The sequence below is a fragment of the Neophocaena asiaeorientalis genome, unplaced genomic scaffold (assembly GCF_003031525.2).
Source record: "Neophocaena asiaeorientalis asiaeorientalis breed wild unplaced genomic scaffold, Neophocaena_asiaeorientalis_V1.1 scaffold606, whole genome shotgun sequence".
Lineage (NCBI taxonomy): Eukaryota > Metazoa > Chordata > Mammalia > Artiodactyla > Phocoenidae > Neophocaena > Neophocaena asiaeorientalis.
Window position 1 is genome coordinate 12,051,958 of NW_020173687.1, and position 27,306 is coordinate 12,079,263.

Consider the following 27,306-nt stretch of genomic DNA (forward strand, 5'->3'; position numbering starts at 1 on the left):
TCAGCACTATTATTTCAGTAATAATATTGGTATTATTTATTTTCTGGCTCGCTCCTATGAAAAAGCCTAAAACCAATTTCCCTAGCACCTAGATTATGGTCTCTAAATAAAATTTCCCACCTTCAAGTGTGGCTAGTTCAGGTCTGGGGCAGGAAATGTACAAGGTGAACATGGAATATTCTGTCATATATGAAAGAAGGGAAGCTGTTAAAGGCTACTAAGTGTGTCAAGGGGACACAGGAACCTACGTAATGGGGCTCTTACTGGCCAAAGAAGGAACAACTAGAGAGTCAAAAAATCACTCACTTGTTCTCTGGAGGCTGGTACGGCACTTAAACTCATTACTCTGAACTGACACGGGAAAAACACACAAACATCTATCCTGTTTTTCCCATTCAAATTGGTAATTAAATAATCTATGAGGCAGTGGTGTTGGTTGTACAAAGAATAAACATACTAAAAACCACACAATATACACTTAAAAATGGTGAATATTATATTAGGTTATCTATATCTCAATTAAAAAATGTGTCAATGATCATTCTTAACGTCACTGAAAGTGGGTGAGACAATGTACGTGTCCTAGTGAAACGAAGCAAAGTATACCAGTGACAAACTCTCGCCACCCCCCACCTACCAGAAGAACAAAATCTAATCAAGCCTCCAGATTTACCAATTTAGAAATATAGGGAACAGAGGAACAAGAGGTAAATCATACCTCTGAGGATGCAATCAGCCAGAACTAGAAGGAGAAACTCTGCAAGGTAAATGACTGGTTTCTCCAAAAAATGACATGAATAAAGAAAGGGGAAGAAGGACCCCTCTGTTGTAAATTAGAAGACATGAGACATAATCAACCATAAGCAACGTGTAGACCTTGTTTGGATCCCAAATTTTAATAAAATCACTGTAAAACAGTATTTTAGAGAAACTGAGGAAAATTAATCATGGTCTGGCATCCTAATTTTTTATTTTTTTGATTTTTTTATACAGCAGGTTCTTATTAGTTATCTATTTTATACGTATTAGTGTATGTATGTCAATCCCAATCTCCCAGTTCATCCCACCCACCCCACCCCTGCTTTCCCCCCTTGGTGTTCATACATTTGTTCTCTACATCTGTCTCTCTATTTCTGCCTTGCAAACCGGTTCATTTGTACTATATTTCTGGATTCCACATTTATGCGTTAATATACAATATTTGTTTTTCTCTTTCTGGCTTACTTCACTCTGTATGACAGTCTCTACTGGCATCCTAAGTTCAAGGAGTTATTGTTAATTTTGTTAGATGTGGATATCGAATATGATTGCACAGAAGGGAAGAGAAGCCAGTATTAAAACTCTTAAGAGATTAAGTGGCATATAACATATAAATGAAAAGCAACTTACTTGATTCCTAAAAATCATAATGTATTTGATACCATCAGCTTTAAGAACAGGAAATTCATTCACTATATATAAAAAAAAAAGTCACAGTTATTTTAGTGCTAAGGACTGTTAACTCCCAAACTAGTGACAACATTATCAGATTTTAAAAACATGGTTCTGGTAAACAAAATGTCAAGTAATTAAAGCTTAATTATATAATGATCTACTACACAGCTATTAATACTGATAAGTTTATAAATAATTTTATTTTTCCCCCTTACCTTTAAGTTTCATTACAAATGAACGTGTGTTACTTATGTAATTGAACAAAAATGATTTGGACCATGAAATAACAGTAGTATCTTCTTCCAAAATTGAAGCTATTCTGAATCAAGAGCAAGTCTCTCTAGAGGAGCTTGCACTAGTAGTGGGAAGTAAGTTAGTGAAAGGGATAAAATATCGGCCAATTGTTAAAAGTTCCTGAAGCTGAATGATAGTAACATGGAAGTTCTTTATAATATTATCCCCACCTATTAGTGTATTTAAATTTTCCACAAAGTTTTAGAAGAATCTCTCTTGATCAACATATTTGTGTAAACATATGAAAGTATCCTTAGTATTTATTAGTTTCAAGTACTTTAAATTTACTTCAATTTTTAAGAGTTCATTTTTTTTTTAGTTTTATTGGGTTAGCCAATAAGTTCGTTCGTCCCTTAACATATTTTGGACAAACCCAAACGAACTTTTTGGCCAACCCGATATTTTATTTTTATTTTCTTTTTCGCCATGTAGCTTGTGGGATCTTAGTTCCTTGACCAGGGATTGAACCCCGGCAGTGAAGCACGGAGTCCCAACCACAGGACTGCCAGGGAATTCCCAAGAGTTCATTTTTAAAATAATTAATTAATTATTTTTGGCTGCTTTGGGTCTTTGTTGCTGCACGCGGGCTTTCTCTAGTTGCGGTGAGCGGGGGCTACTCTTCGTTGTGGTGCATGCGTTTCTCATTGTAGTGGCTTCTCTCTACTCTTCGTTGTGGTGCATGCGTTTCTCATTGTAGTGGCTTCTCGTTGCAGAGCATGGGCTCTCGGCATGCGGGCTTCAGCAGTTGTGGCTCGTGGGCTCTAGAGCGCAGGCTCAGCAGTTGTGGCGCATGGGCTTAGCTGCTCTGGGGCATGTGGGATCTTCCCGGGTGAGGGCTCGAACCCGTGTCCCCTGCATTGGCAGGTGGATTCTTAACCACTGAACCACCAGGGAAGTCCCCCAAGAGTTCATTTTTTAAATGAGAAGGAAAACAAAAACCAAAGTATAATTTCTAGTGCATTATTATATGTACATTAGAAATATACAGTGACAATTTAGTCTCACTTGTTCCTGTTTTCCTTCTACATAAGAGACATTTTCTTTATGGAAAGTTAATTTCACCTGGGCAAGATCTGGGGCAACCATTTGAGGATTTTATCCAATAAAGTAACTGCAATAAGGACAGGAGCCACCATTTTCAGTATCATGGTGATATAGAGCTGTAACGGTACTCATTTTTTAGTTAAAAATAAAAATTGCAGGTATAGGGACTTCCCTTGTGGTCCAGTGGCTAAGACTCTGCGCTCCCAATGCAGAGGACGTGGGTTCGATCCCTGGTCAGGGAATTAGATCCCACATGCCACAACTAAAAGATCCTGCACGCTGCAGCTAAGACCTGGTGCAGACAAATAAATAAATAAATGTATTTTTAAAAAACTGCAGGTATAGTGTAAGCTGTACTAAAAACATTTCACAAAACTCACCATTAGCTGCTTTTAAATCAGGGAGAATGTGATTCACAAAGAACTCAGTCAGGTTTACAAGTTCATTTGCTTGTGTAATTCCATGCTAAAAAACAAATTCATAACAGTGAAATAACATGAAAAATCTGTAATTATTTACCACACTGGAAATTTAGGCAGCTTTAGAAAACCAGGTTGAAGATGGAAATGAATACTTCAAAACACAAACTACTTACATATAAGACTATTCTAACAGATAATAAAGAAACTTCCCTAAATTAAAGAACAGCTAAATTTAAGTTTAGCACGTTTTATATACTGAGTCTCAGCTAAGGAAGCAAGTGCGGCATCTGTTGATCTTTTAGTCCATAAGAAACTTAAGTGCTTAATACATCAGTATAAAGCCATCTTTGGAAACCATATGAATTCTAATCAGAACTGACACATTATCTAACAGAGTAGGCTATATAACCAGAAATATATCACTTCTTTTTGACTTCTGTGGTACCAACAACTATGTTTTAGAAATAAAAATATACTGAAAGGATTCACCTTCTGGGTTTGGGCTTTCGATGCCAAAGACGTCACCAGGTAAATGGCTGCATCTTTGTGTTTCCAGTTGACAGATGGATTTTTTGCATATTCCTGCAGCATGGAATTAACATAACCAGAGAAGATTCCTGTCACGGGTCCCTCAAAAAACTTGCATAATCCTCGTACTAGATCACAAGCAGCCCTGCGTCTAGTATCAATATCTACAAAATCAAAGGGAAATATATTATGGGAGAAAGAAACCACCAACAACCAACTGACCAAGTTTATAAGAAAACAAATTGCCATCTGAGAGCTAACAGCAACAAAAACAATGAAAAAAAATTCCCCCACAAATGTAAAATGAGAACGAAACTGAAAGACCATAGTAGTACGATAAACACTAATAAGTATATAAAAAAGAGAAGACAAGTAATTCTACATCTGATGCTTTGATATAGCTCGTATAAAGAGCTGCTTTCTACCATGTACAAGTTAAAGAAGGAAAACAGTTCTCCAATGAAAGCCAGCTGAAATGACACACTTATCAGGACTCCCTCACCTCCCCGTATTTATTAGACAGAGAGCAACTTTAAAACTGGCTTGCTAAGAGACCAACAGCTAAAAACCAAAATACACACCAGATCCTTCCAAATCTCTTCTTATATACTCCTCAGAATTATCTTCAAAGGCTTCTTCATCAGCAGCTACAAAGCAAGATGACATTTCAGATCACCTCTTGAGAGACGTGGCAAGTCATTCTACCTTTACAGTCGAGTATGCAGAAGAGTATGTGGAATTGCCATGTTTTACAGCAAAGTGTTCTTTCCCAACAAATGACTACTTCATATACTCTTAATCATTACTTAAAGCAGCAAACGCTACCCTGAAAGATTAGGTAATAGGTAATGCATACAGCTGCGAGATAGGCTCACTTGTTCTAATGTGAACATCCACAGAACTGGACTTCATCACCAACCTTCAAAAGTGTTGGGAGACCAGTCTAGGGATGCCAACTCGTTATTCTGCCAGATAAGGACATTAAACAAACAACCTAACAACTACTATCACCATTATTTCATAAACAGTCATTTCAACACCAAAACAAGTAGGACAGACAGTATCAGATTAAAGATCTGTCCTTTACATATAGTTTTATGAAAAAAGAAAAGGAAATAAAACCCCACGTTACACTTTTATTTCCTCATTTTGTTCCTGAATGAATGATCTAATGACTGCTCTTCCCAACTGTCAGAAAGACATTTTGTACAAATACAGACTCTTAGGACTATTTTAACCTTAAGCACAAACTAGGTGGGCTTCAACTCTGTATTTAAAAGTCATCAATCACTTCTTGTCTCAAGTCAACTGTCCAAAAATAGCTTCTGCCTTGGTGAAATACTAAATCCAACAAAACTTAGACTGAATATGTTACAAAAAGCAACACAGAGAAGACGTCTTAAATTTATACTAACATACTCTTTTAAAAAACAAGCTTTTCATTAATCTCCTGAAAAGGTTTTACACTTTGCCACAATTACCTCTAAATTCCATGTTAGGCACAATCACCTTTTCACAGATACTTGTCAGCGTGTTCTGGTCCTCAAACAGATTCTTATAGTGAGGTCTCTCACAAACTGAAGCCAGAAACTGAATTGCATTACTTACCAACTGGAATAAAACACAAAAATAAGCGTATTTTTAAGAGCAAACGGAGTCATTTATTTCATGGGGGGGAGGGGGCGTCTTCATTATTTGTCTCCACCATCACCTTACCAAGTCATACTTAACCTCTTGACCTGTGGTAACCAGTAAATTCCAGACGGCTGTGACGAAGCGAGGCAGGTGCCGCTGAAATTCCTCATCATACTTCTGTGCATAGAGTGCGGCGTTATCACAGATCTGGGATTTTAAGAGCTCCAGTAAGCCTGCTTCCTCTTCATCCTCAGGTGAGAGAAAATGGAAAACTCAAACATACAACCTCAACGCTACCATAAACATGGAGAGTAGCTGTAATTCCTGAACTCTTTAAACATTTTACATCAAAGCCAAGTGCTGTGAACTACATCTACGCCACTGTAAATTTATTCACCTGGTCTATCAAACAAATACAAGATGAAACGCTTCTTATTTATTAATCAATGAGAGCAGTTCTCAAAAGTTTTCAAGTTAAATAAAGCCTTTTCAGGACTCCCCTGGTGGTCCAGTGGGTAAGACTCTGTGCTCCCAATGCAGGGGGCCTGGGTTTGATCCCCAGTTGGGGAACTAGATCCCGCGTGCATGCCGCAACCAAGAAGTCCATGTGCCTCAACTAAGACACAGCACTGCATGCATGCATGAATAAATAGTTTAAGTAAATAATAAAGCTTTTTCTTCTGGTTGCTGAATTATAAAATATTTACATATTAAATCGAAAATAATATATTCCTACAAAAACCTGAGTGATAAAAATCATATCACATTTTCCTTTGTAACATAGTCTTGCTATCTCCCAAAAGGTTCACATTTCAAGTATATTAAAATGTGTTCTCTTCCCAATAAGCTAATGCTATAACATTCTCACAAATAATATTCTGGTTATAAAATGTTGAACAACCTAAAGCAGGTTGCTTTAATTTCCTGCTGCCTAATTTCTGAAGTTTTATTAAAACCCAGTCACACACATTCTTTGTTTTCACTTAGACAATTTATAGTATTGCCTATGGCTGCTTTCAACTACAACTGCAGAGTTGAGTATATAGCCCACAAAGCCAAATATATTTACTACCCGGACCTTTATAGGAAAAGTTTGCCAACCCCACCTGAAACCATGACAGTGACTGATATAATAATGCTTACTACATATAACAGCAATCACAAATACTTTTTGAGCTATATTATGTGCCAAAGAACTCAAATTGAGAAGAGATAAAAGAACAGCTCCTCAAGGCATAAATATAAGGGATGTCACACAGTGAGATGACGCATTTAAATGGGCAAACAATTCCCTTAAGAATCCTAAGTGAAACACTTCCTTTAGACTTAAGTGTAAAGACAAGCTTTGTTTTCTGAGGGAGTAGTTTCTTCCTAGTGGACTGAAGGAGTTATTTTATTGGAACTCTATTTTTTTTTTGGTTGCTTCTTGTTGTGTAAAAATCTCAGAGACAAAATTTGCTGTACACCCACAGGAATGATTCTCCCTCTGCATGCCACCCAACAGATCTGCATCACCAACTGTAATTTTTATCTGGTGTTGAAATATTCTTAATATTTTACTTTTTACGTTTTTTGTTTGTTGAGAAAGAGGTAAATCATAAATATATTAATAAACAAGCAAATGAATAACAGAGTGGTACATGTTGAAAGTACATATTACAAAACTCAGATCAGAAACTTTTACACATTACAAACTTTCATGTCCCCTCTTTCCCACACTGTAGATGACTTTTTCAAGAGGCCATTATTAGAGAGGTTTAAGTTTTCTTAGTATCTTCAATGACAAATGATTTTCTATTTCATAAAATGTTCACAATGTGAATACTCTTGAGGCCTTACTTTCAATAATGTAATAAAATAGCCTTATCTATAAATTGTGACTTAAGTCAGGACTACAAGAAGGGTAATTCTGCACATTACAATTATCCTCCCTCCAATGTTCTGAGGGCACTCAAATAATTTTTTTAACATTAAAAAAATTGAGATATAATTGACATTTAACATTATATTTCAAATAATTCTTAAAAAAAGCTTACTTGGAAAATATTTTAAATAATACTTACATCAGTTTGCAGAAGCTTATTATCTAATGTCAAGAGGGTATGAAAATTGTTCATCCAAGTTTCCATATTATCTTCAAAAAATTCAGGGAGATCCTAAAGAATAAATGGTGACTTGAGACTTTTGGTTGAAGTAATTATTATATTTTAATAAGTTTTCCCCACCATGCCAAATGTTTTCCACATGCCTATAGACTTAAGCTCACATTTCTCAGCTAAGTCAATGGATACCTATTTTGACAAGAATTCTCTGCTCCAGCTAGGTCTGACAGATGAGTAAACCATTCTGACTCTGTCTCAGTAAGCTTTCAACCACAAACGATACCACCTGTTCCTGTCCCAATGTAAATCTACTTATTCCTTTGAGGTTCAGCTAAGACTGAAAACTTTCCTTACAAAACCCAGTGCTTACCAATATATTCCTTTTCCTTTCTGAACTACTGCATTTACTGTAAGATGACCACCAGCTCAGGCTTATTGTCTTATACAGTTACTGATTTCCTGTGGCACAATACTGCCCTCTTAATGAGGGATAAATCCAAGGATAAAGATTATGCCTCCTTCCTATCAGGCTTCCGTGACTAACAAGTTATTAATCACCTCATTCTACCTGACTTCTAGGAAGTAGAACTCAAAATAAGGTATACAAAAACCCAGTGGTATCCTTAAGAATTTCTCAAATTGCTGTCTAGCTGCACACTGAAGGTATGCCATTTTGGGCTGTTCATCTCATATTCATTCTACCTATTCCTTCTGAGGAATGCTCTCCCTACCACTGTGAGTATAGTCACGTTGGGAGGATTAAGTCCAAGTACTTGGCTCTGGCTAGAGGTAACAAAAGGGCTACATCCTTTCTCTTGCATCTCAGTATAGGAGTCTGTACCAGTAAGACTCCCTTCTCATTCCTGGAGCCCTGAATCTTAAAGTAATAACTCAAGAACAGAAAGAATGACTGGAGACCACCACCTCAGTAGCAACCGGGTGACCAGGCATTTTCTGCTATAAGATCGTGGCTGTGTTTCCTCTCAAATGCCACTGGTTCTTACACCTTCCCAAGTCTGTTTCTTCAGTCTTTTGTCTCCCAGATATGCTTCCATTAAAAGCTATAAGCTTTGCTTCCATGACCTGGCTATTGTAAATAGTGCTGCAGCAAACACTGGGGTACATGTGTCTTTTTGAATTATGGTCTTCTCTGGGTATATGCCCAGTAGTGGGATTGCTGGGTCACATGGTAGTTCTATTTTTATTTTTCTAAGGAACCTCCATACTGTTCTCCATAGTGGCTGTATCAATTTCCATCCCCACCCACAGTGCAAGAGGGTTCCCTTTTCTCCACACGGTCTCCAGCATTTGTTGTTTGTAGATTTTCTGATGGTGCCCATTCTAACTGGTGTGAGGTGATATCTCATTGTAGTTTTTTTGTGTGTTTTTTTTTTGTTTTTTTTTTTTAATGTGCTCCTTGGCCATCTGTATGTCTTCTTTGAAGAACTGTCTATTTAGGTTTTCTGCCCATTTTTGGATTGGGCTGTTTGTTTCTTTAATATTGAGCTGCATGAGCTGTTATATATTTTCGAGATTAATCCTTTGTCCGATGATTCGTTTGCGAATATTTTCTCCCAATCTGAGGGTCGTCTTTTCGTCTTGTTTATGGTTTCCTTTGCTGTGCAAAAGCTATGAAGTTTCATTAGGTCCCATTTGTTTATTTTTGTTTTTATTTCCATTACTCTAGGAGATGGGTCAAAAAAGACCTTGCTGTGATTTATGTCAAAGAGTGTTCTTCCTATGTTTTCCTCTAAGAGTTTTATAGTGTCTGGTCTTACATTTAGGTCTCGAATCCATTTTGAGTTTATTTTTGTGTATGGTGTTAGGGAGTGTTCTAATTTCATTCTTTTACATGTAGCTGTCCAGTTTTCCCAGCACCACTTATTGAAGAGACTGTCTTTTCTCCATTGCATATCTTTGCCACCTTTGTCATAGATTAGTTGACCATAGGTGCGTGGGTTTATCTCTGGGCTTTCTATCTTGTTCCATTGACCTATCTTTCTGTTTTTGTGCCAGTACCATATTGTCTTGATTACTGTAGCTTTGTAGTATAGTCTGAAGTCAGGGAGTCCAATTGCCCATCGACAGACGAATGGATAAAGAAGCTGTGGTACATATATACAACGGAATATTACTCAACCATAAAAAGGAACGAAACTGAGTCATTTGTTGAGACGTGGATGGATCTAGAGACTGTCATACAGAGTGAAGTAAGTCAGAAAGAGAAAAACAAATATCGTATATTAACGCATGTATATGGAACCTAGAAAAATGGTACAGATGAACCGGTTTGCAGGGCAGAAGTTGAGACATGGATGTGGAGAACAAGCGTATGGACACCAAGGGGGGAAAACCACGGTGGGGTGGGGATAGTGGTATGCTGAATTGGGCGATTGGGATTGACATGTACACACTGTGTGTATAAAACTGATGACTAATAAGAACCTGCAGTATAAAAAAATACACAAACAAAAAAACAACTAATACTAAACTTTCTTTGGGTTATTTGTATGGAAATATGTTAATATAAATGTTTCAGATATTACATGAAATTTCTAAGAATCTTATATGTTCTGGTATAACATTATAAGTCATAATTCTAGTTATTACTTTAAAATGTATATCTCAGAAATAACTAAATTTCCTTGTCAACTGCATTATTATGAACTTCCATCAAAACTTTAACCGTGGTCATTTTTAAGTCTTTTGTCATTTATAGACAGTTCTGGGTGTACTCTGATGCTTTTGCAAAAATGTTCCTATAAGGGCTTCCCTGGTGGCACAGTGGGTGCGAGTCCGCCTGCCGATACAAGGGACACAGGTTCGTGCCCCGGTCCAGGAAGATTCCACATGCCGCGGAGCGGCTGGGACCGTGAGCCATGGCTGCTGAGCCTGCACATCCGGAGCCTGTGCTCCGCAGCAGGAGAGGCCACAACAGTGAGAGGCCCACGTACCACAAAAACAAAAAAAGTTCCTATAAAAGGGTTTCATCTTCAATGAATTCATGGAAAAGACTCTGACAAGTACAGGTTTCTGGTAACTGACTGTACTGCTGAACTGAATGAATAAGCATTTTCAGAACTCTAATGGAAAACCGATGAATTCATAAAAGTGCTAACAAAAGATCAAGATAAAAAAAAATTAATTACATGGGACTGAGTGAACTGATGAGGATGATTATAATTGTGACCTTCTGTTTGAATAAAAAAAAAAAATCCCACAAGGACTCAGAGGCAAAAAATATACAAATCAATTTTCACTGCAAAGTAAAGGCGCTGTTACAGTGGAGGGTTACTGGACTGAATGTCAATATTATGACATAGTATGAGTGTGTTTCGTGTTTGGTAATTGCAATCATTGTTGCTTCTGTTGTGGTCATCCATTTACAATGCTTGGTGTCAGTTTATTTATCTCTTGTAAAAAAAAAAAAAAAAAAAAGAATGGCAGGGAATCAGAACACAAGCAACCAATGTCTATTTTTTCAGGGTGTGGGGGGGAAATCAATGCTAGCAAAGAAGTCTTTATCAACTGAAAAACTTTATATATGACATCAAAGAATAAGAATCAAAAGCAAGAAATAAAACGAAACTTACCTGAAAGTTTAAACTGTAGAACAGTTTTGAGATTAGGATCAGGGAAGAAAAAAGAATCCTCAGAGCAGAGGCATCATTTGCGTGGGTGCTGCAGAGTTCAATAGTGGCCTTGAAAAGGAATTTAGAAAGACGGTTTTAGTGTATTGTAAACCTTAGTGAAAAAGCCTTGTATTAGGCTGAAACTATTCATACACCTTCTCCAAAATTTGGCTTTTAAATAGTAGTATACAGTCATTTAGGATTTTTGAAAAAACACATTAAAAAATATATTTTTAAGTTGTCCATCACAGCACTACTGTAAAGTCCAATATTAATATTTTGGACTAGATCCTTCTACTCTTCTCTGTGCATGTATAGAACTATATTACACAAAACTGTCTTTATATGCACTCATTAAATAATTCCCTGCCACCTGGCCTGTAGGTTGTTTGCAATTGTTTGTTATTCTAACTGCAATAAACAAGCTTATGTATAAAACTTTGGGCACACTTCTAGTTTTCTGAGTTTGAGATTCTAGAACTGTATTACCAGTACAGAACAGTATGCTATGAGTAAGAGTTCTGGAAGCCAGATAGATCTGGATACAACCCAGACTCTGTTACTCATAATAAGCATGACTCTGAGTAAGTTATTTTACTGCGCCCCCCATCTCCATATCTGTCTGTAATTAAGAATAATGCCTACCTCATAAAATATGAGAATAAAATGAGAAAATACACATAAAAGGTCCTTGTAATTTGTGCACACCTACAATGTAAAAGACACTCAACAAACGTTGCTAAGTATATCCCGGAGTTAGAAAATATGAATATTATGGTTTTCTCAATGAAATGTCAAACTCCAGAAAGCTAGTACCATTTATAACCCAATGGACAGGACACTAGTGTTCATTTCACTGGACTCTGGCTAAAACATTTTCCCCCCACCCATCCCTCTCTGCTCCTGGCTAAAACTTTTAATGTCATTAAAAAGAAATAAAAATCTTTGCTAGTCCAATAGGTGAAAAAAATTGACATTTTGTCCAATTTTATTTTTAAAACTAAAAATGTACTATCAGTAAGATATCCTAACCATGAAAAATCCTGTGCATACTCTGTAATTTAGAAAGTTGTGATTATCACACAACTTTCCTTTCTGAAAACAGGAAATGAGCAGCTTTTCTCAAGTTAGCAAAACTAGGTTTGAGGCCTGGCTCTCTTTTTTATTAGCTGTGTGATACCGAACCCTCCACTTTCCTTATTGGGAAAAAAAAGTTAACAATACTTCTCTTTCGATCTTAAACGAGTTTCAGAAAGATATTTAGGAAAGTTCCTTATGTGCTATAAGATGATGTACGGATATATAAATTAAACTCCATAAACAGTCAAATCAAAATACAGATCTATTCCTTTAGAGACACATGCTCAAATACTTGAGTGAAATAATATGATGCCTGGGATTTGCTTTTAATTATTCGTACAAAATCAAAGGGAGAGAACAAATTAAAAAGAAATAAAATCTAGTAACCATTAAACTTGTGTAGTCAATACATGGGATTTCATTCTACCAGCTTCTCTATTTTGGTGTAGATTTGAAATTTTTCAAAAGAAATGCTGCTCTAAACCATTACCTATCAAATACACTTTCAAAGCAATCTCTTAAACAAAATTTATACAAATATTCAAGCAGTATAAAATATTAAGTAATTAAAAAATACCACCAAGATGTTATCACATACCTTAAACAGATTAGTCAAAGGCAAAGCAAAGGCATCCAGAACAAGTTTAATTTCAGTCCATAACTCATTTGACTTAAATTCATGGCGATATCTAGAAAATTAAGGTAAAAGAGGCAAATTTAGGTTAACTGACTTTAGGTCTTCAAGGCTAGATTAGAGAAAAATCTATGGCTAGACAGCTTTCTGAAATAAAAAGGGAATTCAAGCACAGTTTATCAAGACCAGGTATTTCACAAGTAATAGGGCAATATGAAATAAACATCCTACACTTAAGAAGAAACAAACACAATAATGAGAGGCTTATGCTCTTATTCTAGAATTATCATAAATAAATGACATAATCACAAAAATATAAACAAGCAAAAATATCTGAAACAAGTATTTTAAAAATATGAATTTATATATCAATACCTTTTAAATAAAGAATGTGCTGTACGAAGGACTCCATTAATAACATGGAAATCTCCACTCTGAAAGCGATTCACCATTTCTGTCAACAAGTCAGGCCATTTCTGAGGGAAATCTTCTCTGCCAATAATGCTAATGGCATCACTTAACTGTGGGGAGGAAAGAGACTAATTAGATTGAAAGCTCTACAAACAAGCCCACCTAACAAGCAGGGCCTCACATACCTGCTTCTGAATTTGCTCTGGGCTGCTAAGCATCAAGTGCACTATGTTAGCTTTAATGGCTGCTCGGTCGGCTTCGCAAATTTTATTTGGTTCATCTTCAACCTAAAAGCAAAACATTAATAAGCAAGTGACATAAATCCATACCTATTACTGTACGGGTTTGTAGATAAAATAGAACCATTTCTCATTCCCTGGTTTCCTAAGAAAAACAGAGGAAGGTAGGGCCTTCCTTCTACCTAAATGGGTCACAGATTCCTTTAATAATCTGATGGAAGCATTTTTCTGCAGAAAAATGTACCTTCCTTCCCAAATGCAAATATTTTACATACAAATTAAGGAGCTTCTCTGACTCCCTGATGCCAATTAAGAATCTCAGTTCTGTAAGTAAACTAATCAGAACATGTGGTTAAAAATCTTTATACAGGGCTTCCCTGGTGGCGCAGTGGTTGGGGGTCCGCCTGCTGAGGCAGGGGACTCGGGTTCGTGCCCCGGTCCGGGAAGATCCCACATGCCATGGAGCGGCTGGGCCCGTGAGCCATGGTCGCTGAGCCTCTGCGTCCAGAGCCTGTGCTCCACAACGGGAGAGGCCACAGCAGTGAGAGGCCTGCGAACTGCGATATTCATCTTCAAAAGCTTCAATTTGACTGTTACCTTAAGTCAAAGAAAGGTCTTTTCAATGAAAACTTCTTGACCATTACCAGTTTGAATGCATCCAGGACTACATCGCCCAAACAGATTCTGTATCTCACTAGTTTTACAAATCAAGACAGAGGGATAGGGCTTGCATGTCTACAAGTAGATGAATGGATTTTTAAACATTCTAAAATTCACTAAGTCATTTCTTCACCACATGTGAGAATGCTTGACTTAAGCTTAAAAACAATATTTACTGTTTTTGAATTCTTCTGTGGAATGAGGAAAAAAGATTCTAAATAAATATTTAACCAGATTTAAAGCTGATTTTTTAGAAAAACTGACTATTTCTGTCAACTTTAATACTTTCTAAGTATCATTACTGCTATTACTAAAAACATTTCTCACTTTTTTCTTTATCCTAACCCAGAGTTACCTCAACCCCGGCATTACTGACATTTTGGGTCAGATAAATCTTTGTTACGGGGATCTTTCTTGTGCACTGTAGGATGGTTCCCAGCACCCTCACCTTCTACCCACTAGATGCCAGACACCCTCCCCACCCCACCCCCAGCGTGGACAACCAGAACGTCTCTAAACATCCCCAGGTTGGCAAAACTACTCCCAATTTAGAACCACTGTCATAAGCTAAGGTAGGGAAGAAGCTAAGGTAGGGAAGATACCCGTTTCTCAATGTATAGCTATACTGATCATTAAACTTGCAGCATAATAAGACTTACCTTATGATTAGAAAATATTTCCATATCCCACAAGACATAGGACAAATCCCTTACCAAAAACTTCAAATCTAAATTATTTTGCATTCTACACATATATATGTGTAGAATGCATATATATATATATAAAATGTGGTTTTTTTCCAGCTTTATATAATTCTTCCTTGTTTACAATAGAAATTGCTTCAATTACTCATTTAGACTGTATCTTCCCATGTAATGTCTCTTCAGTAGATAGTAAGCTAAAGTTAAATTTCAACCAAACTGGATGTTAAAACAAAGTCTCACACTCTCTAGCAACCTGGGTTATGAAGCTGACTTAACTGATATGAATTTAAATAAAACAGCAACTTGGAAAAACGTCCTGTTTAACTTTTTTTTTTTTTTTGCAGTATGCGGGCCTCTCACTGTTGTGGCCTCTCCCCTTGCAGAGCACAGGCTCCGGACGCGCAGGCTCAGCGGCCATGGCTCATGGGCCCAGCCGCTCCACGGCATGTGGGATCTTCCCAGACCAGGGCACGAACCCGTGTCCCCTGCCTCGGCAGGCGGACTCTCAACCACTGCGCCACCAGGGAAGCCCCTGTTTAACTTTTGTCAATTCTTTTGCATTCGCTACATGGACAATCATGTCATCTGAGAACAAAGACAGTTTTATGTCTTTCCAAATGGTATATTTCCTTTTCTTACTGCACTATCAAGGACATCCCTGGTGGTCCAGTGGTTAAGACTCCATGCTTCCAATGCAGAGGACACAGGTTCGATCCCTGGACTGGGAACTAAGGTCCACATGCCATGGCAAAAGAATATATATAAAATAAAAAAGACTTCCAACACAATGTTGAAAAGGAGTGGTAAGAGGGGACACCCTTGCTTTGTAACTGATCTTGGTGGGAAAGCTTCAAGTTTCTCACCATTAAGTATGATGTTAGTTATAGGTTTTTCACAGTCTTTACATTGCCAAGAAAACTCCTCTCTATTCCAAATTTACTGAGTTTTTACCATGAATGGGTGTTGGACTTTGACAAATGCTTTTTCTGTACCTAATGATATAATAATGTGATTTATCTTCTCTTAGTCGATAGGTTTTTGAATGTTGAACCAGCCTTGCATATCTGAGATAAATCCCACTTGGTCATGGTATTTTTATACTTTTGATACATTTTTGGATTTGACTTTTTAATATTTTGTTGAGGAGGGTCCTGCTTTTATCTTTAATCTGTGACTGAATCGTTCAGGAACACTGCATATATCAATCTTATAAACATGCAGGGTCTTAAAATATGTACTCACAAAATACTTACAATTCTCCAGTTTCTTTTAATATAGTTCTTGAATGTTACTGAGGCACACACTTTGATAACATTATCCTGAGCCTTCTCCAGTAATGTTAAGAGCAACAGTGGGTAATTCTGATTTCCTTCTACAGATTCAAGAAACTTCTCAGCTGTAAAACAATTTCCATGTTAGAAGATTTGTTATTACAAACTAATCTTAAGACTTCATGAATATGTGAACTATGCATATCTCTCACTGAAGCATCATGGAAAGATTAGGATGTTTTTGCCCTTAGGGAACCTACCACTTTTAGTGCCTCACTTCTCTTATCTATTAAATGAACTATATATGATGTTACATTAAATTCATGTAATACCTCGGTTTTCAGATTACTTTACCATCTGTTAACTCACCCAATTCTCACAAACCTATAAGGTGGCCTGATCAGATGATCACCCCATGTGAAGGACAATCTGCTTCTCAGAGAGATTAAGCGACCTTAGGGCAAAATTCATACACCCCGTCTTGTTCCAGGAGGATTACTATTAGTACTATTAGTAATGGCAGTAATATTTCTTTTATACTACTGTGATTAAGATTAAATGAGTTAATTTATGCTAATACATATTATTATTAACCATATGCATCTGGTGCTTTACTCACATATGTTGTCACTACTACCCAGAGAGGTAGGTAGTATTATCCTCATTTTAAAGACAAGGCCACTCACATATATACAATGGAATATTACTCAGCCATAAAAACAAACGAAATTGAGTTATCTGTAGCGAGGTAGATGAACCTAGAGTCTGTCATACAGAGTGAAGTAAGTCAGAAAGAGAAAAACAAATACTGTATGATAACACATATATATGGAATCTAAAAAAAAAAAAACGGTTCTAATGAACCTAGGGGCAGGACAGGAATAAAGACACAGACGTAGAGAATGGACTTGAGAACATGGGGAGGGGGAAGGGTAAGCTGGGATGAAGTGAGAGAGTAGCACTGACACATATACACTACCAAATGTAAATAGTGTAAATAGATAGCTAGTGGGAAGCAGCTGCTTAGCACCGGGAGATCAGCTCAGTGCTTTGCAACCACCTAGAGGGGTGGGAACAGCAGAAACTAACACAACAATGTAAAGCAATTATACTCCAATAAAGATGTTAAAAAGAAAATAAAGACGAGGCCACTGAGGTTAAGTAAGATCACACAGCTAGAAGATTTCATCACTGTAAATGTTTTAGTCCAGTCCTTATCCTACCATACTAGCCCTCAGTTTTCTTCTTGAATTAAACATTTCTAATATCAGCAATAAATTTATACAAAGATTTTACCCATACGTTTTAAACTCATACTACATTTAGGGATAATAAATCTCCTAGGTTTACAGGTCACACCATGAAGGTTTATAGCACTTCTAATTTTTCCTGTCTTAAGCTTCTTCATAAGGCAACATCCATTCCAAGGTTCCGATATTTACTGAAAAGGTCTGCTGTTAGCATGTATTATCTTCTACGATTTAATATGATTTAACACCTTTCTTCTTTCCAAATTGAGTCCCAAGAGTTTAACTTCCACCCTCAAAGCCGCCCTGCTTTGTGTCTACCATGTGTTCCTTGGAAGATGAAGAATGCTGAACTGGAAAATATTTTTCAGGACGGGACACACTCTGGTTCTGTATGGTTTGTGAGGTTTACAGAAGGCTTTGGCTGCGTCAATGTTTGGCTGGTCAGTATTTCACATCCAGCAACCCCTGGGAAATGCTCTGTTCTTAACTCTTCTCAGAAACATCAATTTATTCCCACATTTTGTCCCTGATTCATAAGACAACAGCACCTCAACCTTACAAAGACACAATTATTAAAAATAATTTTTATTAGACAGTGTTGGCAGAGGCTTTCTGGGAACGTCTAAGACTAGAGCCATTAATTTCCTTTTATCCAAGAACAAATTACTTCTTTAAGCACTAACAGGAAAATTACAATTTTCCCTCACAGAAATCACAAAGGCCTTTCTAGACTAGGATGGATGCATTAACATGTGTACGATTCTATGTATTATATATAACATATAAATATAACATGTACGTGCATGCATTCATCTGGGTCTTCATGGGGTGCTTCCAAAATCCTCTTTATGAGAACGCACATCAGCATTTCTGGTTAACACGGCTTACAAGAAGGATCATCAACTTACTACCCACAAGACACACGTGGCCCCCGGAAATTTATTTGGTTTGCACGGTGTTTCAAAAATTTTTGAGGTTAATTGCTATCATTTAAAAATGAGAGGGACGGGCTTCCCTGGTGGCTCAGTGGTTGAGAATCCGCCTGCCAAGGCAGGTGACATGGGTTCGAGCCCTGGTCCGGGAAGATCCCACATGCCACAGAAGAACTAAGCCCATGTGCCACAACTACTGAGCCTGCGCTCTAGAGCCCACGACCCACAACTACTGAGCCCACGTGCCACAGCTACTGAAGCCCGCGCGCCTAGAGCCCGTGCTCCGTAACAAGAGAAGCCACCGCAATGAGAAGCCTGTGCACCGCAACGAAGACTAGCCCCCGCTCGCTGCAACAAGAGAAAGCCCGTGCACAGCAACAAAGACCCAACTCAGCCAAAAATAAATAAATAAATAAAAATTAAAAAAAAAAAGATGAGAACACTTCATATAAATATACTTATTTTTCAGGCAAAGCTGGAAATCTGATCTTGCAAGACTGGTGTGAATCCCCCAGAGTTAGCTGGTTCCAAATAATATTTGCCCCTTAACCAAGGCACTTAACCCCCTTGGTCTGCCTCCTTCATTTACCTTTACGTGTGACTCCTGTGGGCATCTGAGTTTATAATTCTAAGCTTATACTAAGTTTCTAATGAAAACTGGTCAAATTTGGGAGGGGGGAGAGAGTAGGAGGAACCCTAGATCTTAAAATATATTAATTAAATCAAACCCAACATGGTGATTTAAGAGACAGTGTCTGATTACCTAGTTTCATTCACTTAATCACTTTTTAGGCAATTAACTCTTACCTCTCTGCCCTAATTATTATATCTCTAAAACAGGCAGGTGTATAGTGATTTTCAGAAAGGTCAAGGGACAAAGCATCCTAAACTTACTAGTCCTTTTTACCCCAGAAGGGATAAAAGCTATTTTACTCAAAAAATAAACAAAAAAACAAAAAAAACCCACACCACCATATGTTATAGCAGCTATAAGCAGCCAACTAAAGACTTTATGGCTAGAGAATGAAAAATAAACTATGCCTAAGAATTCAAAATTTTATTTACAAACAGGCATATTGCACAAACGTTTCCCTCACCTGTCCTTTAAGAATAAATCAATCACAAAACAGTATTTATTTTCTTTACCTGGACGTCTGATGGCAGGATCAGGATCAAGAGTTTTCTTCAAATATTCTGTTAGCGTTTGCAAATTTGCATCGCTGAGCTCCATTGCCACAGAACCTAAAACAAAAAATGAGGTTTGGGTAATTGGTCACATGAGGACACAGTGATTTACATAAAAGAATCATTTTATATTACAGGTGTCCCTCTCTCTGAAAGTCATCTACTTGTTACATTTTATGTGTGGGCTATAAGCCTTGCTTACTCTTAGCTGAAACAAGGTTCCAGAAGATAAGGTGGGCTTTTTTGAAACAGTAGTGGGATAATTTTGAGACAATGAAGGAAAAACATATCATAAGCTAAGGGTTAAAAACACAAATCACTAGGTTTATTTTTTTAAAGCCCCACAATAAAAAATTAAAATTCTAAGCATCCTTAATTCTAAGGATCCCACAGAGTTCTGAAATAAAAAACTAGAATACATTCCTTTGTGTATAACATGCAACCATAGGTACTGACAACAAACTACATACTGAGAATTTGTACCTGGGAAGATAATTTTGGGGTTCATAAGATGACAGCTGTGATTATAATTAAAAAGCAATTTTCCACACCAAAAGCAAAGTCAACAAAAGCAAAAATAAACAAGTCAGACTACATCAAACTAAAAAGTGTCTGCATGGCAAAAGAAAACATCAACAAAATGAAAAGACAACATACCAAATGGGAGAAAATATTTTCAAATCATATCTGATAAAAAGGTTAATTTCCAAAACATATATAAAAAATACTCATACAACTTGGAAAAAAATCCAATTGAAAAATGGGCAGAAGAGCTGAACAGACATTTTTCCAAAGAAAACATACAGTTGGCCAAAAGGAGCTCAACATCATTAAACATGAGGGAATGCAAATCAAAACTACAATGAGATTAACACCTCACACCTGTTAGAATGGTGATCATCAAAAAGACGAGGAGGACTTCCCTGGTGGCGCAGTGGTTAAGAATCCACCTGCCAATGCAGGGGACATGGGTTCAAGCCCTGGTCCAGGAAGATCCCACATGCCATGGAGCAACTAAGCCCATGGCGCCACAACTAGACAGAAGCCTGTGCGCCACAACAAAAGATCCTGAGTGCCGCAACTAAGACCCGACATAGCCAAAAAAAAATAAAAATAAAAACAAAAGCCTAGTTGGAAGACAAGATAAAACTGAAATACCAACTACAGACCTATAATCCCTTTCCTGCAGTTCTGAGATCCAAACATCTACAAACTGAGTTTTTTTTTTAACAAGTTTGTGGCAAACTCACTTGGCAACAAAACCTGGCCTGAACTGTCCGAGGCTGTAAATATGAATATCTCACTTAGTATGTAAATTTTTTACTAAGTAATGTATTTGATTGCGGGGCGATACCCCATGCCCCACTGGGGATGCTGTATAATCTACAGCAAGTGCATTTCAAAAGAAAAAAAATCTGAATTCTGAAACACTTTAGAGTGTAAGTGCCAAATGAATCACACAGACAGCAACTTAACTGCTAGGTTAAGAAGAGAGTCACTGGCGTATTTGTGGTCCAAGACTTCCCAGAGGCTGTGAACTTGAAGGATACATAGATTTGGATAGGCCAAGTGGAATGAGGACCCATCTCATACAGGCAGTAGTATGAGCAAAGTACAGAGATGGGAAGAATCCATAGCTCCTTTGGGGAACAGTGAACTTGGGAGGCTGAGATCAGATCATATAGGTTCCCCAATACTTAGCTGAAGAATTTCATGATTTAATGTACAAGAGGAAGGCACTAAAGGTTTATTGAAATGGGTAAAAACTTAATGAAAGTGGAATATATGTACTTTGGGCTGGTAATGGTTTACAGACTGGAGTCGAGGAAGAGAACAGAAGATCTATTAGGACACTTTTGTAAAATGGGGGAAGGGTCACAAACATGAACCAGGCACAGTGCTAGATGATACGCTTCACGTCATTTCACACAATAACCATTTTACAATCAAGGAAGGCAACTCTGAGAGATTAACTAACTTTCCCCAAGCATACAATTAATAAAGATTAGATTCAAATCAGTCTGACCCTATAGATCTACCCTATTCCTACTACCCAAGGCTGCCTCTCAAGTGGAAATAACGACAGAGGGTTGAACTAGAGCGGAAGCACCAGCGACAGCGATAGAAAGGATGACGTGAAAAGACAGCCAGATTAGAAGCAGGGAGAGGAAGAAGTCAAAGATGACTGAGATTTTGAACAAGACTGATCCAAACAAAAAAAAGCCATAACGCTTCGTCTTGTCACTAAAAAAAAAAAAAAAAAAAAAGCTAGGAAGATTTTATAAAGGGCTATAGCTAATGCTGTGCTTGTGTGGAGTACTCCTCCACAGCCAGAAACCACAACCTGCTAAGGAGACTGATCTGTTTATCACAAGGGAAGCCAATATGCTGACTGATTTAGTAGATTCCCCCACCATATATTCACCTCCTTTGACCCAGGGCAAACCACTCTACGGGCATGAATACCAAGCCTTGCTTAACCACACACATAATTTATCAAGAGGCTACTCTTTCTGGTTTTTATACCAAAAGTTTGGAAAATGCTACGCATCATATTCCCCCTCTTTTGGAGATTCACTTCAAAGGCTTCAGGAACTCAAAGAGTAAGTTATCCATTTAACGTTCTTTAATCGAGTTCCTCCCATCACTTGCCCACCGAACCACTTTATTATGGAACACATGTTGGAAAGCAGTGATTTAATCAATTCATTTCTCATTCTTTTTTGTGTTGCAATGCTGAATCTGTTATGAAATCATGAAAGTTTGCTGTGCCAAACAAAACCATTTACATCAGTATATATGAGCTAAAAAAAAACTTACTTTGCCACATGCAAATTATTCTACCTTTTGGGATTTATGCAAGGCAACATGTTAAACTGTGTGTGTGTTGAGGGAATTATAGATGTTAACTGGATCTATTTTGTTCAGTTTTTAAAGACACTCCTCAATAAATCTGCATTTTACTTTCTTCATGACAGAGTCCCATGCAATCTGGCACCTGTCAACCTCATCTCCTACCTTCTTCTTGCCCCTATGTTCCAGCCCCCAACGCCTTCTTTATGTTCCTCAAACCAGACAAAGACAGTTCTCTCTGCCTGTGATAACGCCCTTCCTTCTAATTTGATATCAGGTATCATTCAGCTGTCAGCCCACTGTCAAATCCTCAAAAGAGCCTTCCGTGACTATCATCTACCTCATCCCTATTGTACTGTTAATAGCATTTATCCTCATCTGAGAGATCTTTGACTTGTTATCTCATTTGTAAGCTCCTTAGGGCAGGGACTTTGTAGGTCTTCCTCTCCGTATACCCAGGACCTTCAACACTGCCTGGCACACAGCAGACATTCATTAAGCATTTGTTGCATGAACTAACGGATAAGACAATATGTCAGCGAACCAGCTAAAACATGGATCCAGTTTGGATTGGAGACTATTCTCTGCGGATCAGTTACTAGCAGGCCCGACATAATGTAGTAACTCAGTTACACCTGTCAGATAAACAGTGACCAACTTACTGCCATAATTAGTTTCTGTTCATTCAAAAATGCTTGAAGAAAGATGTGAATTTGAAATCTGTCCTGTATTACTGTTCATATCTGCCAGTGCTAGCACTTTTGTTTCGGAGGCTTGCACTTACTGTCCCGTCTGCCTGGATCTCTCTGCCCCTGGAGAGCTTTGTGGCTCACTGCCCACTTCATTCAGGTCTCTTTCCAAATGTCATCTCTTTTTAGAGGCGCTGTCCTGGACCATCATATCTAAAAGAGCACCCACCTCAGCCACTCTCCATTCTCTTACTCTCTTTTTCCAGGTCAATTTTATCAGGCATATGAATTGCTTTCTTGTTTACTATGCTTTTCCCTCCATTAGACTGTAAGCTCCATGTGAGCAGGGACTTTGTGTTTTGTTCACTGCAATCTCCCTAGACCCTTAAAACAGTGATGGGTACCTACTACATATTTGTTGTACGATTTTCAAAGGCTACATACCCTTTACTGATTTTTTTTTCCCCATCAAAAAGCACTATTGGGGCTTCCCTGGTGGCGCAGTGGTTGAGAATCTGCCTGCCAATGAAGGGGACATGGGTTCGAGCCCTGGTCTGGGAAGATCCCACATGCCGCAGAGCAACTGGGCCCATGAGCCACAATTACTGAGCCTGCGCGTCTGGAGCCTGTGCTCCGCAACAAGAGAGGCCGCGATAGTGAGAGGCCCGCACACCGCGATGAAGAGTGGCCCCCGCTTGCCACAACTGGAGACAACCCTCGCACAGAAACGAAGACCCAACACAGCCATAAATAATAAATAAATTTAAAAAAAAAGCACTATCATTCTTCACATTTATTTTGGTCAATTGACTGTGACAAACAGGAAGAACTGGAGACAACTGATTCTAAGAGCACATGACAGAGTGACCCCAGAAAACAACAAAGTTGAAGTGCTAGGGTGGGACTATGTTTAATTAAAAAAAAAAAAAAAAAAAGTGTGTAGGGGGAAAAACTGTGAGGCGTTGGGGTGGGGAGGATATAAATATGCATGCTACAACCCTGATAGTTAAAATACTATGTAAGTCCTATATTTTTAATGTTAGTTAAGGGACTAAATGTCAACAAATCCTTTTTCTATCTCCTCAGTGACAATGTCTATACACCCAATTTATAAGCTTAGCCTTGATTTGGGAAAGTATGACCAATCAGGTAATTTTAGAGAATACTCCACAGGTTTTCACAATATATCAGCAAGATCAAGGTCTAATTAAATTATCTTATTTGCCACAGGTGAAGGTGCTTTGACACTTGGCAATGTTAGCAATATATAAATGTAAAAAGTGTTACTGACTTTAAAGACTCAAACTAGAAGTGAAAAGATTCACTCTTTTGCTTTTGAATAAGGCGTGATACTTTACTTCTCCACTGAGCTATTTTTGGAAATCCCTACCAATACACAAAAAATAAAAAATATGTACCACAATAAATCAATTATGACAGACTTATCTAAATCCCAAGTTCTTCTTATTGAAAGAATGGCTGGGCCTAAGTCTAGCCTCTTCTCACAGGCCCTCAATTACAGATGAAGATTTTTGGAGTAAAAGCTTTGCTTTCCAAGGCCATCTCACAGACATCTGTGACATAAGTTGATCCAAGATGTGTGCCTTTTCCTTAGATATTTCCTCCACATTAGAGAACCATTCCTGAAGCCCTACATTTGGGGAAAGGGAGAGAGATCCAATAAATGAAAACTATCTGGCACACACACACATCAAGAACATACCCCAACACCTCAATCCACCCTCTGCTTTTTTTTAAAAAAATAAATTTATTTATTTTTGGCCACGTTGGGTCTTTGTTGTTGCGCGCAGGCTTTCTCTAGTTGCAGAGAGCAGAGGCTACTCTTCGTTGTGGTGCGCGGGCTTCTCACTGCAGTGGCTTCTCCCATTGAGGAGCATGGGCTCTAGGCACGCGGGCTTCAGTAGCTGTGGCACGTGGGCTCAGTAGTTGTGGCTCTCGCGGCTCTAGAGCACAGGCTCAGTAGTTGTGGCTCACGGGCTTAGTGGGCATGTGGGATCTTCCCGGACCAGGGCTCGAACCCACGTCCCCTGCATTGGCAGGCAGATTCTTAACCACTGTGCCACCAGGGAAGCCCCACCCTCTGCTTTCTAATCACAAGAACATACCAATGAGATGCAAATCCAAACTTTTTACATTGTCTGCAAAGCCCTATGTGATCTGGCCCCTGGATACCTCTCCCTTCATATACTACTCTGTGTAAGTTGGATTTTCTTCAAATATTCCAGGCTTGTTCCTGTCCCGAGCCCTTTGTACTTTCTATTCTCTCTGCCTGGAATGTTCTGTTCCCTCATCTTTCCTGGTCTCAGCTCAAATGCCACCTCCTCAGAGAAGTCGCCTTCGTCTGTCACTATCCAAAATTATCTAGGTCATTTATGTGTATTCTTGTTTCTTTCCCCCACTAGAATATAAGCTTCCCAAGGGAAGGGACTTTGTCCATTTTTGTTTCTTCACTGTATTCACAGAGATTAAGTGGATGCTCAATCAAGTTATTAAATGAATAAAGGAACAAATTAATACCAAAGGTAGAACACTGCCCCCAAACCCATCTAATACTATATAGGAAATGGTTTCCCTCTATCCCAGTCTCCAACCAGCAAAAATCAAAGTAAACAGAAGGGGAGAGAGAACTCTCTTGCACTGATGTAAAGAAATGAAAGATAAAGGGCCTTAAGAGGGAAGAGGCTGGGTAGACCAAGTCCCAAGAATTATGCAAAAATATGGAGACACACAAAAAAGGGCCAAAAATTTGACTATGGGGGCCCAAGTGGAGGAGAAAAAGAGCACTGTTAGGATCTAAGAGTAAAAATCCCCTTTCTGTGCATTATTATTCCAAGGAATAATACTTGCGCATCTAACACGTGGCAAGCAACAGCCATCTGCGTACAGCAGTAATGAGACAGGCGAGGTCCTTGCTTTTTTACATCCTAGCAGTTGAGGAAGACAATAAACAAGTAAACTACACGTGATTCTAGAATATGATAAAAGCTGTAAAGTAACTAAAACTCGGGTGATGTGATGGAGAGTTGAAGGAAAGAGATCTTTTGAGAGGCCGGTCAAAAAAGGCGTAAGGCGAGTGAAACTCGAAAGACAGGAACCAGCGAAGACCTGATGCTGGTAATTTCCAAGCAGAGGAATGGCGTGTCCAAACGCTTTATGGAGGACATGAGCTCGGAACATTTAAAAAGAAAGGTCAGCAGTATGGCTACAGTGGCTAAGAAGAAGAGACAGATGGGAGAGGCGGACAATGGTCACCACCGACGGGACTTTGTAAACCACGGTAGTAACTCAGTGGATCCTCAGCCACTTTACGAAGTAGATGTTTTCAACCCAACTGTGCAGATAAGGAAGTGGAGGCCGGAGAGATGAAGAGACCAGCCCTAAGTTACACCCCTAGGGAGAGGCTAAATCTGGAATGGACTCAGGCCTTCTCATTCCAACGCTGAATTCCACGCTCCGAACGGTATACCACGCCATAGCGTCTCCCCCAAGAGGCGGACCCCGTGTTACCGCGCAGGTGCGTGGACTCCCCAGTGCACGGACTACAAGCTAATCTTCACGAGGAACTCACCAAAGTGAGATCACGAAGCCCGTGTTACAGGCGCGGAGGCTGAAGCACTGGGAGGTGCCGCTCCACCGCCTCCTTAATGAGAAAGTGAGGCCAGGGGAAGAAGCGGTCGGGGCGGCTGCCCGCAAGCCCGCTCAGCCGCCGGACAGGCCTGGCTGCCGCACTCCGCTCGCGTTGCGGGTGGCCCGGAGCGCCGAGAACGGACGCGCGGGCGCCACCAATGAGAGGCGGCCTTCCCGAGCGGCGCGGCCAATCAGCGCGGCGCTGGAGGGGACGGGGCGGGCGCTTGGGCCGCTCTGGTTAGGCCGCGCCTGGGCAGCCCTCGCCCCTCGCAGGCCCGGGGGCCGCCGTGCCTGGGCCTCAGACCTGGGATGCCAAGAGAGGAGACGAGACCCGTCGGCGAAGACCCTGCCCGAGGGCGCTGCCCGGGACACGGGCCCATAATCCGCTCTCGCCCAGAGGTGCGGTCCTTGCTTCCCAGCGTTCGGAAGTGCCGGGAGCGCCTCTTCCCTCCCGCAGCCGGGTCCCAAGAGGCCACTGTGCCAGGCCGTGCACGCCCGCGCCTTACCTCGTGGGGGTACGGGTACGGAGAAGGGAATCTCAGCCGCAGACCGTAGCCGGCAATACCCACCCTTGCTGCCGCTCCACCGCACATTCAAACCCCGGCAAAATGGCGCGGCGGCGAAGCTGTGGTCGGGGCGCATGCGTGAGCGGGGCCGAG

At 39.3% G+C, this 27,306-nt stretch overlaps 1 protein-coding gene across 4 annotated transcripts in view; it reads right to left on the reverse strand.

Moving 5' to 3' along the window:
- Positions 1 to 27,306, reverse strand: part of CSE1L (chromosome segregation 1 like) — a 42,354-nt gene extending 15,048 nt beyond the window's left edge. For 3 of the 4 annotated variants that reach the window (XM_024750303.1, XM_024750302.1, XM_024750301.1), the window contains exons 1-14: positions 27,154 to 27,306; positions 19,419 to 19,514; positions 16,073 to 16,215; positions 13,402 to 13,503; positions 13,181 to 13,326; positions 12,770 to 12,860; positions 11,053 to 11,160; positions 7,421 to 7,513; positions 5,439 to 5,606; positions 5,204 to 5,333; positions 4,304 to 4,369; positions 3,684 to 3,886; positions 3,153 to 3,237; positions 1,390 to 1,451 (exon numbers count right to left, since the gene is read on the reverse strand). In XM_024750303.1, the coding sequence (XP_024606071.1) occupies positions 1,390 to 1,451; positions 3,153 to 3,237; positions 3,684 to 3,886; positions 4,304 to 4,369; positions 5,204 to 5,333; positions 5,439 to 5,606; positions 7,421 to 7,513; positions 11,053 to 11,160; positions 12,770 to 12,860; positions 13,181 to 13,326; positions 13,402 to 13,503; positions 16,073 to 16,215; positions 19,419 to 19,514; positions 27,154 to 27,289 (1,629 nt within the window). In that variant the 5' untranslated portion in view covers positions 27,290 to 27,306. The remainder of the gene's footprint in view (positions 1 to 1,389; positions 1,452 to 3,152; positions 3,238 to 3,683; positions 3,887 to 4,303; positions 4,370 to 5,203; positions 5,334 to 5,438; positions 5,607 to 7,420; positions 7,514 to 11,052; positions 11,161 to 12,769; positions 12,861 to 13,180; positions 13,327 to 13,401; positions 13,504 to 16,072; positions 16,216 to 19,418; positions 19,515 to 27,153) is intronic. The other variant, XM_024750304.1, reaches the window with a different exon arrangement.